The sequence below is a fragment of the Mytilus galloprovincialis genome, chromosome 5, assembly GCF_965363235.1.
Source record: "Mytilus galloprovincialis chromosome 5, xbMytGall1.hap1.1, whole genome shotgun sequence".
Taxonomy (NCBI): domain Eukaryota; kingdom Metazoa; phylum Mollusca; class Bivalvia; order Mytilida; family Mytilidae; genus Mytilus; species Mytilus galloprovincialis.
Window position 1 is genome coordinate 78270413 of NC_134842.1, and position 14291 is coordinate 78284703.

Consider the following 14291-nt stretch of genomic DNA (forward strand, 5'->3'; position numbering starts at 1 on the left):
AATCGGTTAATGCCACAAACGACCCCGTTTATATAGTGTCTGGTCAATAACACATTGTGTAACGTTTATATAGTGTCTGGTCAATAACACATTGTGTAACGTTTACAATGTATATAGTGTCTGGTCAATAACACATTGTGTAACGTATTTATATAGTGTCTGGTCAATAACACATTGTGTAACGTATTTATCTTCGACTATCTTCACATAGTTGAATTTAGACGTTGTTATAAAGACCTCAATGAAGCATTGACGTAATCTCTAGCTTGACATTAAGAATCTAATTATACAAAAAAATCAAAATGCCTCCTATAGCAATTTTATGTCATAGATCCTTGATTTCACAACTTTCGACACGAAGCTTTCTTTCAATGATAAAACATATTGATGATTTAACTTTATGATTAAATACTATGTTTTAACTTATCTTGAAATACTAGTTAATATATCAAACACATTCTGCATTTGTATGCGCTTGTCCTAAGTCAGTAACCTATTGTTCGATGGATGTGGTTTGTTGGTTTGGTTCATATGTGTTTCTCTGTTATAAGACCTCGGTCGTCCTGTATGAATGGTTTTACACTATAATTTATAGTTTGCTGATTGGTGTGTGCCGCGGCTTCGTACTTTGACCTATAGTTAACTTTTATAACATACGGACTCGAATGGAAAGTGTTCAAATCACATCTTCTTCTTTATATTTATTGTTTACCATTGACTTTTTTGTCAATTGAATGAGTAAATTATAGTTTGAGTAGTTCATTACATTTTTCTAATATGCGAATTTTTCACAGATTCAATATTTATCCTATTGACCGCTAATGGTGAATTCAAAAATGAATTAACAAATATCGTTCAAAGCATCAGATACCACACTATCGACAACTGCATGAATCTTTTCTATCAATCCTGAAAAATGTAAAAGAAATTCCGTCAAAAAATCATTTGCAAAACGTGTTTGCATCCGATACTGAGATAATATAATGTACCTAATTAGAGCAACATATCTGTATTCGTTTACCTTAACATGAAGAATAACTTAGTTGTAATAAAATTGAGAATGGAAATGGGGAATGTGTCAAAGAGACAACAACCCGACCAAATAAAAAACAACAGCGGAGGGTCATCAACAGGTCTTCAATGTAGCGAGAAATTCCCGCACCCGGAGGCGTCCTTCAGCTGGCCCCTAAACAAATATATACTAGTCCAGTGATAATGAACGCCATACTAATTTCCAAATTGTACACAAGAAACTAAAATTAAATTATAATACAAGACTAAAAAAGGTCAGAGGCTCCTGACTTGGGACAGGCGCAAAAATGCGGCGTGGTTAAACATGTTTGTGAGATCTCAACCCTCCCCCTATACATCTAACCAATGTAGAAAAGTAAACGCATAACAATACGCACATTAAAATTCAGTTCAAGAGAAGTCCGAGTCTGATGTCAGAAGATGTAACCAAAGAAAATAAACAAAATGACAATAATACATAAATAACAACAGACTACTAGCAGTTAACTGACATGCCAGCTCCAGACTTCAATTAAACTGACTGAAAGATTATGATTTCATCATATGAACATCAGGCACAATCCTTCCCGTTAGGGATTTAGTATCATACCATCATAACATATATGAGAAGAACATAACCCGTGTCATGCCAACAACTGTTTTTAGAATAAATGTGTTTAGTTCCGATGCAAAGACCTTATCAGTGACTCAATATTAACGCCAAAATATGCAATCTTTAATGACTTGACAACAGTATCGTAGTTATATCCCTTCTTAATAAGTCTATTCAAAGGTTTAGTTAGTTTCTGAGGTGAATACTGAAACCTTTGTGCTTTATAAAGAATATTTCCATAAAAAATTGGATGTGAAATACCTGAACGTATTAGAAGTCTGCATGTGTTCGCTTTATCTAGATGATTTGTTGTATGTATTATTATTTGTTTTAAGTTTGAATTGATGATGCAGAATATCGATTTGTTTTCACTTTAGACATTTTTAAGTCTAGATATATCTAAAAGCTGTTTAAGAACATTTGTTTTGATTAGGAGGTATTGTAATGGACACTTTCTTCATTGCCTAATATATTATACAAAACGTCACAAAAATAACAAGCACTTCATACTTACAAATGGTTAGGTGTTCTAAATTCGGGGTTGATATATTTGGTTTTGCATACACATGTACTTGCATTCCTATTTTTCTTTTCTGTATAAAAGCAAGTATTTTTCTAATAGTTTTAGAAAAGTATTATATCATCTGACGAGACTTGTTAATTGGAAGTTGCAGTTTATCTACCTTTATTAACAAGGAAATGTAAACAGGATAAACTTTTGTATTCCCGTTTTCCGATCGTAATCGTCAATAGTCGAGAACGAAGGGGAAGGTTTGTTTGTTGGCTTCAAAGCATTGGTTTTACTGTTTTGCGTAGTGATTTTTTACTGTTGTACTCTTTTCCATCTATTTCTATTTGGGCGTGGTGTTATCTGTCTTTCAAGATTTAGGATTTGTTCCTGTACTTCAAACATAAAAAAAGATATCACTTAAGTTACCTGCTGTCATTCGTTCTTTTATCTCTTTAAAACTCCTCGTCTCTAATTCCATTTTCCTGATTTCGTCTAATCGTTTTACATAGGATTCACCTGCTGGATTGTTACGCTGGTCAAATCTAGTTAGCATATCATGAACTATAGTGATTAGGGTTTGGTATCGTGTGTCATCTAATCCAAAGACAGAAGAATGCTGCATTTCATTTCTGATCACACGTATCCGTTGAATGTCGTCACCAATAGTATCTTCATTGGTAGAAATCTCGTCAACAAGTTCTATTTTCCTAAAGCCTTTACTTGGAAAGTTTATTTTTAAAGCACAATATTTCTTACACATTTCTGTTATGTCCAACTTATCACGATCAAGTATTTCTCCAGTCTTTGTATCTATGTATAAGCGATCGTATAAAACGCCTGATAATACCTCTAGAACTATCATTGACATTCTGACGTAATTCTGTTGATCACTACTTATTCTACGGGAAGCCTAAAATATCAATGAAATATGTTATGGTACAAACTTATGCTATATAATTGCCATCTATTAACAGGTAGGTAGACCTACAAATATAGTCAAGGCAGTAAATACACCGCGATAGTGAAAAAGGATAGAACACAGAATTAATGCTAGCCAGAAAATTCATGTTGACGTCAGAATATTCAGCATGTTCAAAATTACGTCAAATTTATTTGAATAATTAAAAAACTATACAAAAAGATATACATATATATCATTGCAAGCATGCGAGATTTGTACAAAGCATGACACAATGTTCTAAAAGATATACTAGAAGTATTTCCATTCAACAATAATTTTACAGTGGAGCATTTTTTTTAAATGAGCTAGCTACGTTGTATGTTGTTCGACAAAGATAGGTATTTAGGGGCTATTCAAAATGCTATGATATTCAACGCAACCAAGTAAACATGGCGTTCTTTTCAATTGATTGAAGATGCATTATTACATGTATTTCATTACCTTGAACATACATAAAACAACTTAGAATATAATAGCAACATACCGGTCAGTAACATTTCTTTATTTTTCATATAGCGTAGTATGATACGATCATAAACAAGTGAAATAGGATGGATAATTTGCTTAAAAATCACATTAATATTTTCGCTATACAGCTTTAATCCTGTAGACGATCACATTAATTTTAGGAAAGCACTTAACATGCTTGAAAAGGAGGCACTTAAAAAATTGTCAGGTGTGGGCGTGAAGCCTGTAGGCTGGCTGTAAATTATCTGAAAGTTCATTTATGATTTCAAACATTTAAATAAATATAACTCAACTGTTCGCTTTTCGTGATATTTTTCGTGTCATGTTATTTGTTTTTTCAACCTGGAACAGGAATAGGAATCGATGAAGACCCTAGGGTAACCTGTATATTTTTCGCAAATTGTTCTTTGATCTATGAAAAGCTATTCATATATTTATAATGCAACCTTTATTTTATATGAAGGTCCCACAAAAAATCTAAAAAGTGTGTATGTTTTTTAGCTTCTCTCATGCGATACCTTTTTGGTCACTTTTTATGTGTTGCGTCTGAATATGAATCATAACCCTCAATAGTGAATGAACAGGTTGAACAAATCATTCTGAACAAACAGAAAAAGAAGACATAAGAACCTCACAAGACCTTTTCAAGTTTAATTATTAATGAAAACTCTGTCTCTGATCGAATACGGTTAGGTGAGCTTTAAATTATAAGTTATAGTGTGGATTACGCAAATGCTTGAAGTTGGTCGGGTTTTGCGTACATTTCCTGTAAAACAAAAGTTTTGTTGTTTTCCTCTTATAGTTGATGTGTTTACCTCAGTTTTAGTTTGTAACACGGATCTGTTTTCTCTCAATAGATCTATGACTTTCGAACAGCGGTATATATAAAATTTAGTCCTGGTATCTATGATGAGTTTATTTACAACCACTGCCGGTAGAGATTTATTTCCCAAAGGGTATCACAAGCCCAGTAGTCAGCACATTCTGTGCTGACATGAATTAACATTGATATTCATATATTGTTACATTTATAAATTAACTGTTTACAAACTTTTGAATTTTTTGAAATACTAAGGCTTTTCTACCTCAGGCATAGCTTACCTTAGCTGTATTTGGCAACACTTGTAGGAATTTGGGATCTCAATGCTCCTCAACTTCGTACTTTATTTGTCACAATACACAAATTACCAATAATTGGATTTCATCATGTCACAAATATATGCCCACTAAATGAAAATAATCTAAAGCAAATAGAAACATTACCTTTGATTTCTCACCAGACCAATAGTCTTTATATTTATGAACTGTCGCATGTTCTTCGCAATAATAATTTTTCCCATCATTTACTTGATCAAATTCTAGGAATCCTGTGTCAAAGGAGAAACTGGTGGTCTCACACTTCCATTTTTTCTCGAAAGATACCGTTTTCAACTTGTATCGCGTGTTGACAATTCTGTTGATTTCTCTTTCGACAACTTTTAAAACAGCTTGGTTAACCTCTGTATCTACTTCATCCCATTGCCATACTTGCAGCTGAATCATATGGCTACTCTTTGCTAATACAAATTTTGCACAGCCAGTTCTGTCAATATTAAATACACAACAATCCTTGAAGAGACATATCTCGCCCTTTACCACTGCTAGAGGATATTCTCGTAGACAAAAGACAATCAGATTGCTGATTAGATACGGCGGTAAAAAACTAAAGACAAAACACAAACATGTAGACTTGCTAGCATTTCGAACGTTAAACAATACATCAATATCCTTAATTTTTAATGTTTGAAGCATGCATGGAACATAAAAACTATGCTCCCTTTGTACATTTCCACTTTCCGTCAGTAGCAATGGATAGATGATAATGTCAAACTTTTCAATTACTTCCAGTATATGCTCTTTATGAATTCTCATGTCTGCTGATTGTTTCTTGAATATTTCTTCCAATAGCTTAGGATCCATCTTTCCTGTTTTTTTAAGTTGTCCCATTGTAAGTGTGGTAATTCAAATTGAAACTGCTGGGCTGTAACAATGCATTTAAAGGCATTTGCTAACCATTGGGGATCAAGTATGATGTATGACGGAATGTTTTCAAAAAATTTCACGTTACCAATTTCATGTTGATACCTGAGAAAGAGATGAAGCTCCTTGTTATCAGTTATCGGAAGTGGTATTTTCTCACCTAGTTCTTTTAATCTTTCAAAAGAAATTATTTGTTTTCCGATCGTAAGTTCATAGTTGATGGCTTTTTCCATCTGAATAAATTTAACAGGATATTCTAGATTCCAATTTGCGGTACTCTTTGCTGTGGCAAATATATCATTCCTCAATTTTTCAAAAGCATCTTCTACATCCTCTGTGTTGGAGATCAGGTGAATTGATCTCAGGTGAAGTTTGGAATCTTTAAAGATTTTATCAGTGTATGATTCGAGACGTTTTCTGCATTGTTCTTCGTCCTTTTGCAAAAACAAAAACTGTGATATTGTATTATTTCAGTATCATTTAACTTAAACAGTCTTAGATACATGATTTGTTATAAGATGTTTTTGGCTGTAACTATTACTATTCTCATATCTGTACTTTTCTGTGTCTTTTTTTCTAGAGCGGATGTATAAATACTCTGGCTTTCGTAAATTGTTATGATATAAATTAGGCTGTTAGTTTTCGCATTGAATTATTTCATATGTTTTTAAGCCGGCTTTGAGTCTTTTGTTTTTATGCTGATTGGTTTGTGCTTCGTACTGATCCAATGGGGAGGGTTGCATGTTCACAAACATGCTTAACCCCCACAACATTCTTAATGTGTCTATGTGTCTGTCCGACGTCAGTAGCCTGTAATTCAGTGGTTGTTGTTGATTCAAGCATGTCTGTCAATTTTTTATTTAATAAATTGTGTCGCTATTAATAAGGCCATACGTTTTTCCTTTGTTTCAATTTTTTATATTTCGAGGACTATATGGTGTGTATTATTCTCGTTGTTGTACGGTTACCTACATTGTATGCGTGCTTATCATTTTTATCTGGTCGGTAGTTGTCTCATTGTCATACCACATCTCCTTATTTGCATACACTTTTATAGTAATAACATCTTCGAGTAGTGTGGGTACACATAAAAACATTTTTTTAACTTGGACTTTTTGTGTTTGAGTTGATATTTTAGCACTCCTTTATTCTCTTTTCCTTTTCTGGCAACTAGAAACAAATGCGTTCATGTATAGTTTATGTTTAGTCAGTCTTAAAAAAAAATACAATAACATTTAAGGAATGATATCTTTTAAGATCATACAAACACATTCATTTAACGACAAACTTAATGGTCCAATACAAATTTTTGAAAAGCACACCAAAAATAATTTTGCTTTTTAGTTTTCAATATAGCTTAGAGCTACTAGTTTGTTCAATCAATACTTTTCTAAGATCAGTATGAAAACTTCTTTACAAAATTTTCTTTTTTTCACGTCAATGTTGCAGTATCAGTCAATGTTGAGCAAAGTCCAGTTAGTTTTTTGTAAATATGAGAAATTAAATAATGTAATGATAGGTTTAACATTAGCCAAAACTATAGACTTTTTTTTTTCGTTAGCAATACAATTGCAGCTTAAAAATAGATTTATTGAATGATGATCGTTTTCGAGTTTCCATCAAATCTGACAGCGGCGCTCGATATATTTGAGAAATGTCTTCGATGATAACTGAATATAGCTTATATTTTAATAGTTTTCTTTTATCAAAGAAAACCCCAGTACTTCTAGCATCATCTCATTCACACTTCATTAAACTAGAGGCTCTAAAGAGCCTGTGTCGCTCACCTTGGTCTTGTGCATATTAAATAATGGACACGGATAAATTCATGACATAATTGTGTTTTGGTGATAGTGATGTGTTTGTAGATCTTACTTTACTGAACATTCTTGTTGCTACAATTATCTCTGTCTATAATGAACTTGGCCCAGTAATTACAGTGGAAAATATTTTCTACAAATTTACAAAAATTTATGAAAAATGTTAAAAATTAACTATAAAGGGCAATAACTCCTTAGGGGGTCAATTGACTATTTTGGTCATGCAAACTTATTTGTAGATCTTATTTTGCTGAACGTTATTGCTGTATACAGTTTATCTCTATCTATAATAATATTCAAGATAATAACAAAAAACGGCAAAATTTCCTTAAAATTACCAATTCAGGACAGTAACCTAACAACGGGTTGTCCGATCCATGTGAAAACATCAGGGCAGATAGATCTTGACCTGATAAACAATTAAACCCTGTCAGATTTTCTCTTAATGCTTCGGTTTTTGAGTTATAAGCCAAAAACTGCATTTTACCCCTATGTTCTATTATTAGCCGTGGCAGCCATTTTGGTTGATTGGCCAGGTCACGCCACACATTTTTTAAACAAATTACCCCAATGATGATTGTGGCAAAGTTTAGTTTAATTTGGCCCAGTAGTTTCAGAGAAGAAGATTTTTGTAAAAGATTACTAAGATTTACGAAAAAATGGTTAAAAATTGACTATAAAGGACAATAACTCCTTCAGGGGTCAACTGACCATTTTGGTCATGCTGACTTATTTGTAAATCTTACTTTGCTGAACATTATTGCTGTTTACAGTTTATCTCTATCTATAATAATATTCAAGATAATAACCAAAAACAGCAAAATTTCCTTAAAATTACCAATTCAGGGGCAGCAACCCAACAACAGGTTGTCCGATTCATCTGAAAATTTCAGGACAGATAGATCTTGACCTGATAAACACTTTTACTGCTTGTCAGATTTGCTCTAAATGCTTTTGTTTTTGAGTTATAAGCCAAAAACTGCATTTTACCCCTATGTTCTATTTTTAGCCATCGGGCCAGGTGAGCTTAAAATGTCCTTGAAATGTAAAATCATCAATTAGAAAGATCAAGCACAACTTTAAAAACAAACACGACAATCAACATTGATGAGCATGACCGTCAGGACAGAAAAAGATATACATTGTTATCAATATGACAAAGGTACATATTCGTACAGTAAAATGAAATAGATATTATACAATTTCCATAGTTTCTATTTAAACTGTGCTCTAACGTAACAGTGACTCAGCGATTCATTAACAACCAGTTAGATGTATAAGACATCGTGGCAAACGTGATCTAATCGTATCTTATAGATCTGATACATTGGTGAAGTATTTCCAATATCCATAGTCTAAACTTAACTAGAATTACGTTTTTATACGAACACCAGTTAACATTACCTAAATATTTTCAAAGGCGCAAATTCAATTGTCAAGTTTTTATAAACAGAAGCTAAATTAACATGTCTACTCCATTGTTACTTTGATATAAATACCTGAAATTTGTCCTTGTGTGTACCAATTGCAATAACTGGTGGATCTAGAAGGTTGTGAGCTCCTTCGAGCAATACAGCTTCTGTTTTGTTGTTTATGCTTCCATAACAATGTATTGTATCCATCCAGAAATTGAATGTGCCTGTGATTAAAGACAAATTAATATTTAAATATTTCGGTGGATGACTGCACATGAAATGTCTCTTAAGAATATAATTACTACATTCAATAAAAATACATAATGATTTATCCTGCAGACCGTTATAATACTGCAAGTAAAAAATATAACTATTTTAATCAGTGTTTAAACAGAGGAAAAAGTTACACACGGGCGAATCAACATTCATCAGTCAAAAAGAAAGCGATAACGATCGGGCAGATCAAAAAACCCAAAGAATAGACAAACAAAAGTAAGCACAACATTATATAGAACACAATCGAGAGAACAAAATGAACCTTGCATAAATCAGGGTTGAATCGAGGTGCTCAAGAAGGGTACGCAGATTCTATATCACATTCAGAACCCGTCTTGTTGTTTGTGGTTAGTACAAATTCGACAATAAGTCTCACTTGTACGTCAGAGTCGACGTAAATAGAACGATATTGTGGTAACTACAAATGGAACATGCCTATGGTAATCTGGTAATAAAGCCAATTTAATGATGGAGTCTATAAATTTTCCATGTGCAGAAAGCAAAATGCTATACATTAATAAAACACATTGCGAGGCGCAGCTTGATACGAGCGAAGAGGTCGAACCCTAAACAGTTTGGGCTAAAATCGACACTTCATTCATACAAGCTTGATACAGAACTGAATTTGGATTCTGATAAAATATTTGACACATATATATAGCTTTCTAAAAATTATTTTTTACAAAATTATAAACAAACCTACCAAGAAGTTCTGCATAGTTAGATTAAGCATATAAAAAAAAACACCATTGAATTCAAATGTTGTTAAAATCAAACTAAATTTAATTTGAACCCACTACGTCCTACACTTTGAATTAAATCCCATTGAATATGGTCAAGAAATGAACAATTGATACATTTGTATTAGAAAAGTTTTGTTTTTGTTCCGTTTTTCATAACAGTTCAGACCATTGCCCAAAAAATCAATCCCAACCTTCATTTTTTTATCTGAAACCTTGTGGTAACATTTCATCAAAATCCAATCGCTAATATGTAAGCTATTGTTTGGAAATCAAATGTCTTCAGGCAACACAAGATATTTGCGGTCGTATAACAAAGGATGTTTGTATGAGATAAAAAGAAAACAACATTTGTGGAGATACCTTTTTAAGCACGATATAAAATAGGTTAGCTACAAGTATATTACACGATTTTACGTCTATATAAAATAGGTTAGCTACAAGTATATTTCACGATATAAAATAGGTTAGCTACAAGTATATTTCACGATTTTACGTGTAAAAGAGAGGGGAAAGATAGCAAAGGAACATTTATAATCATAAGACGAAAATAAACTGACAAAGACATGACAAAGAACGCCAAAGACTAAAACGACAATCAAAAGTATTCAAAACACAACGTAGAGAACTTAAGACTGAGCAACAGAAAACCCAACCAAAAACCGTGGGTGATTTCATACACTCAGGGAAGATTCTACTCTACATGTGCACACGTCGTGTTGTTCGTGTATTTAAAAACCTGGCGATAAGTATAATTCGGTAGGTTACATACGAGACACAAGTGGATGGGATTGTAGTTACGACTTTTGGAACATATCAGTCGTCATCTTAAAAACAGATATTCAATGACGTTTAACCAACTATTGATGGCGTCTGTAAAATTTTAGAAGGGATAATTTCAACTGCACCTCTTTGACACTTAGCTTGACAGCTTTTTTGTGAGCAGTAACCTTCTTATAAGGACATCATGATAGGAAATACAAGTCCTAGAATATTGTATCAATTTGGAGATATATACTTAATGGGAAGACACTGCTAGAATGTTGCTACATAGAAAATGAAAGAACAATTGGGACCTGAAGGCATCTCTTTTATCACGAACTTTTGTTTTCATCTGATCCTCATTGTCAATTTCTAGATGGAAGTCAAGATAGTAAATGGCTATATTAAATGAAACACGAAAAGTAGTGTTGTTTAGAGCAAATGATTAAAATCATTTAACAAAAAGCCACGTATTAAAATTTGCTGTCTTAAATGTTTAGTTTCATTGTTTTTATATGAACTGAACATCAAGAAAATTCGTATCTACGTTTAATATAATCATATCTTTAAATTTGATAAGGAACCACAAATTGACAAACCGTAGGATACTGTGTCATCTATGTCATGTAAATTTGCTACGACAAGAAAAATTGCTTCTGAATTGAAAAACGTTTGATGTGTGTTGTAATACTCAATGTCACCAGCGAAATCCCACACTGTTAAATTTGCATAGCCGTCTTCGTCTTGTAAGTCTACAGCAGATTCGATTATACTAAACAGCTCATCCTTTGCCAGTTTAGAAATCGGCGGTTCTGTAATCTCCGGATAAGCAAACTGATAATTCATTTTGGCATGTTTGGGTTGAGGTTCTTCGTCATGTTCAATATTTCTGGTGATTGTGCCCTTATTATCATCTGTTGATATCTGATCTGATGAAGATATCTCCAATATGTCATGCTTTGGTTTTTCTTTTTCTTGATGTAACTCTTTGACAATTGACTGCAATATTCTATTGTTGATACTTGTTTCTTTCACTAATCTTGTATCTACAAAAAAAATAGTAAAAAGTGTTCATAGTATAGAAGAAATCTATGGAAGTTAGGATTAAACTTCACCTATTTCATATGTTATACAATAAAGAAACAATAAGAAAACCACGTCCACCCCTTTCTCAGAAACTAAACACATAAAACAATAATCTGTTAAGGCAACAGGTCATTCATTATCAAGAAAAAAGTAAATTAACAAAAATACCGAACTCTGAGGAAAACTCAAAACGGAAAGTATGTATTCAAATGGCAAAATCAAAGCTCAAACACATCAAACGAATAAGGGTATCTGCATTTAAAAAATATAGATATCAATAACATTTTATTTTCATATAAAACCTTTACAGTAACAACTATCGCAGTAATTGAAATAATGAAATTACAGTAGACATAAAGTATTTGCCAAAGGATTAAATTGCCATATACAACACTCAATCCAGACATCCATCTGATTAGACATCCATCTGATTAGACATCCATCTGATTAGACATCCATCTGATTAGACATCCATCTGATTTGACATCCATCTGATTAGACATCCATCTGATTAGATATCCATCTGATTAGACATCCATCTGATTAGATATCCATCTGATTAGACATCCATCTGATTAGATATCCATCTGATTAGACATCCATCTGATTAGACATCCATATGATTAGACATCCATCTGATTAGACATCCATCTGATTAGACATCCATCTGATTAGACATCCATCTGATTAGACATCCATCTGATTAGACATCCATCTGATTAGACATCCATCTGATTAGACATCCATCTGATTAGACATCCATCTGATTAGACATCCATCTGATTAGACATCCATCTGATTAGACATCCATCTGATTTGACATCCATCTGATTAGACATCCATCTGATTAGACATCCATCTGATTAGACATCCATCTGATTAGACATCCATCTGATTAGACATCCATCTGATTAGACATCCATCTGATTAGACATCCATCTGATTAGACATCCATCTGATTAGACATCCATCTGATTAGATATCCATCTGATTAGACATCCATCTGATTAGATATCCATCTGATTAGACATCCATCTGATTAGACATCCATCTGATTAGACATCCATCTGATTACACATCCATCTGATTAGACATCCATCTGATTAGACATCCAATCCATCTGATTAGACAATCATCTGATTAGACATCCAATCCATCTGATTAGACATCCATCTGATTAGACATCCATCTGATTAGACATCCATCTGATTAGACATCCATCTGATTAGACATCCATCTGATTAGACATCCATCTGATTAGACATCCATCTGATTAGACATCCATCTGATTAGACATCCAATCCATCTGATTAGACATCCATCTGATTAGACATCCATCTGATTAGACATCCATCTGATTAGATATCCATCTGATTAGACATCCATCTGATTAGACATCCATCTGATCAGACATCCATCTGATTAGACATCCATCTGATTAGACATCCATCTGATTACACATCCATCTGATTTGATATGTTCATTTAGTTTTTTTGAGCTGATTGGATTGTATTCTTGAGAACAATTTTTAATAAGACGTTGAAGATCATATAAACGTCATGAAATGCAGGCACTAAAAATTTATTAAAAAAAATCCTAATTACACAGCTTTTTAAGTCTCAAGTATAAAAGAGTAAACTGGAAAACAGTATAATTATAAACAAAAATAACATTTTTACATATAATAAAACGAGGATAAGTTTACATAAACATAGTCGTTTTTGCGAATAAAATATTTTGTGATAATGTAGTAGAGGTCATTAGTCTGTATTTTAGTTTAAATTACATCCAACATGCCTCTCTTTAATTCCATTAATTAAATATTGAATATTCATATTAGGTCTGAGACATACGGTTCATACTAGGATCTAGCAAAAATGTCTTTCCAAGAATCGAAGAAGAAAAAAGAGTAAATACCTAAAAACAGCATACACAGAACTTTAAAAAAAATTAAAATTATGTTTACTATGTTTTAGTTTTTCTATGATAACTTTGCAATAAATAAAACATGTAAAACGAGAGTGAGCAAAAAATCGCATATTTACCTAACACTTTATTCCATTCCCAGTTACTTAGATTTATTCGACATCTCCGCCGATGAATTTCTATACCATTTGTGCTTTTTACGCTTTGTAACTCCTCCCCGAACAATCTTCGTACTAAGGAAGTCTTTCCAACAGATTTTTTTCCAACAATTATTAGATTTATATCCCGTCTTCTTTCTGAACCCGATTCAAGGGCGTTCAGATAAATGGCAATCGACTCATGATCCATCTTTTTTATTTGTTCTGGTATTTTGCTGTCTGAAATGTAAATAAATAAATGTTTATCCTAAAAAGTCATTAGTAAGAGGTAATTAATACTCGTCTACCGATTTATACACATTAGGTCCGAGACATACAGTTCATATTAGTCTCAATCGATTTATGAATTTCGAACAGCGGTATCCTTCTGTTGCCTTTATGATTATGTTGACGCAGGGGTCGAAATTAGCACTGGTCCGGTGGTCTGGGACCAGTAGAAATGTGTCGATAAAATCCCTGATTGTGTTTTTTTTTTACAAAACAATTTACCTGCGAAATCAATTACACGGTACTGGAGGTACTAAG

The 14291-nt window shown here is 32.9% G+C and overlaps 1 protein-coding gene across 2 annotated transcripts; it reads right to left on the reverse strand.

Moving 5' to 3' along the window:
- Positions 1–263: 263 nt before the first annotated feature.
- Positions 264–13982, reverse strand: LOC143076448 (roc-COR-CHAT protease-like). Of its 2 annotated transcripts, XM_076252226.1 has the most exons (5): positions 13728–13982; positions 11196–11642; positions 8903–9042; positions 2562–3045; positions 264–909 (listed from the first exon to the last, which is right to left on the reverse strand). In XM_076252226.1, the coding sequence occupies exons 1-5, from the start codon at positions 13954–13956 to the stop codon at positions 842–844; spliced, it is 1368 nt and encodes a 455-aa protein (XP_076108341.1). In that variant the 5' UTR covers positions 13957–13982; the 3' UTR covers positions 264–841. The 2 variants fall into 2 exon arrangements, with proteins under 2 accessions (XP_076108341.1, XP_076108342.1); XM_076252227.1 differs by lacking the exons at positions 264–909; positions 2562–3045 and adding an exon at positions 5226–6017.
- Between the last annotated feature and the right edge of the window lie 309 nt (positions 13983–14291).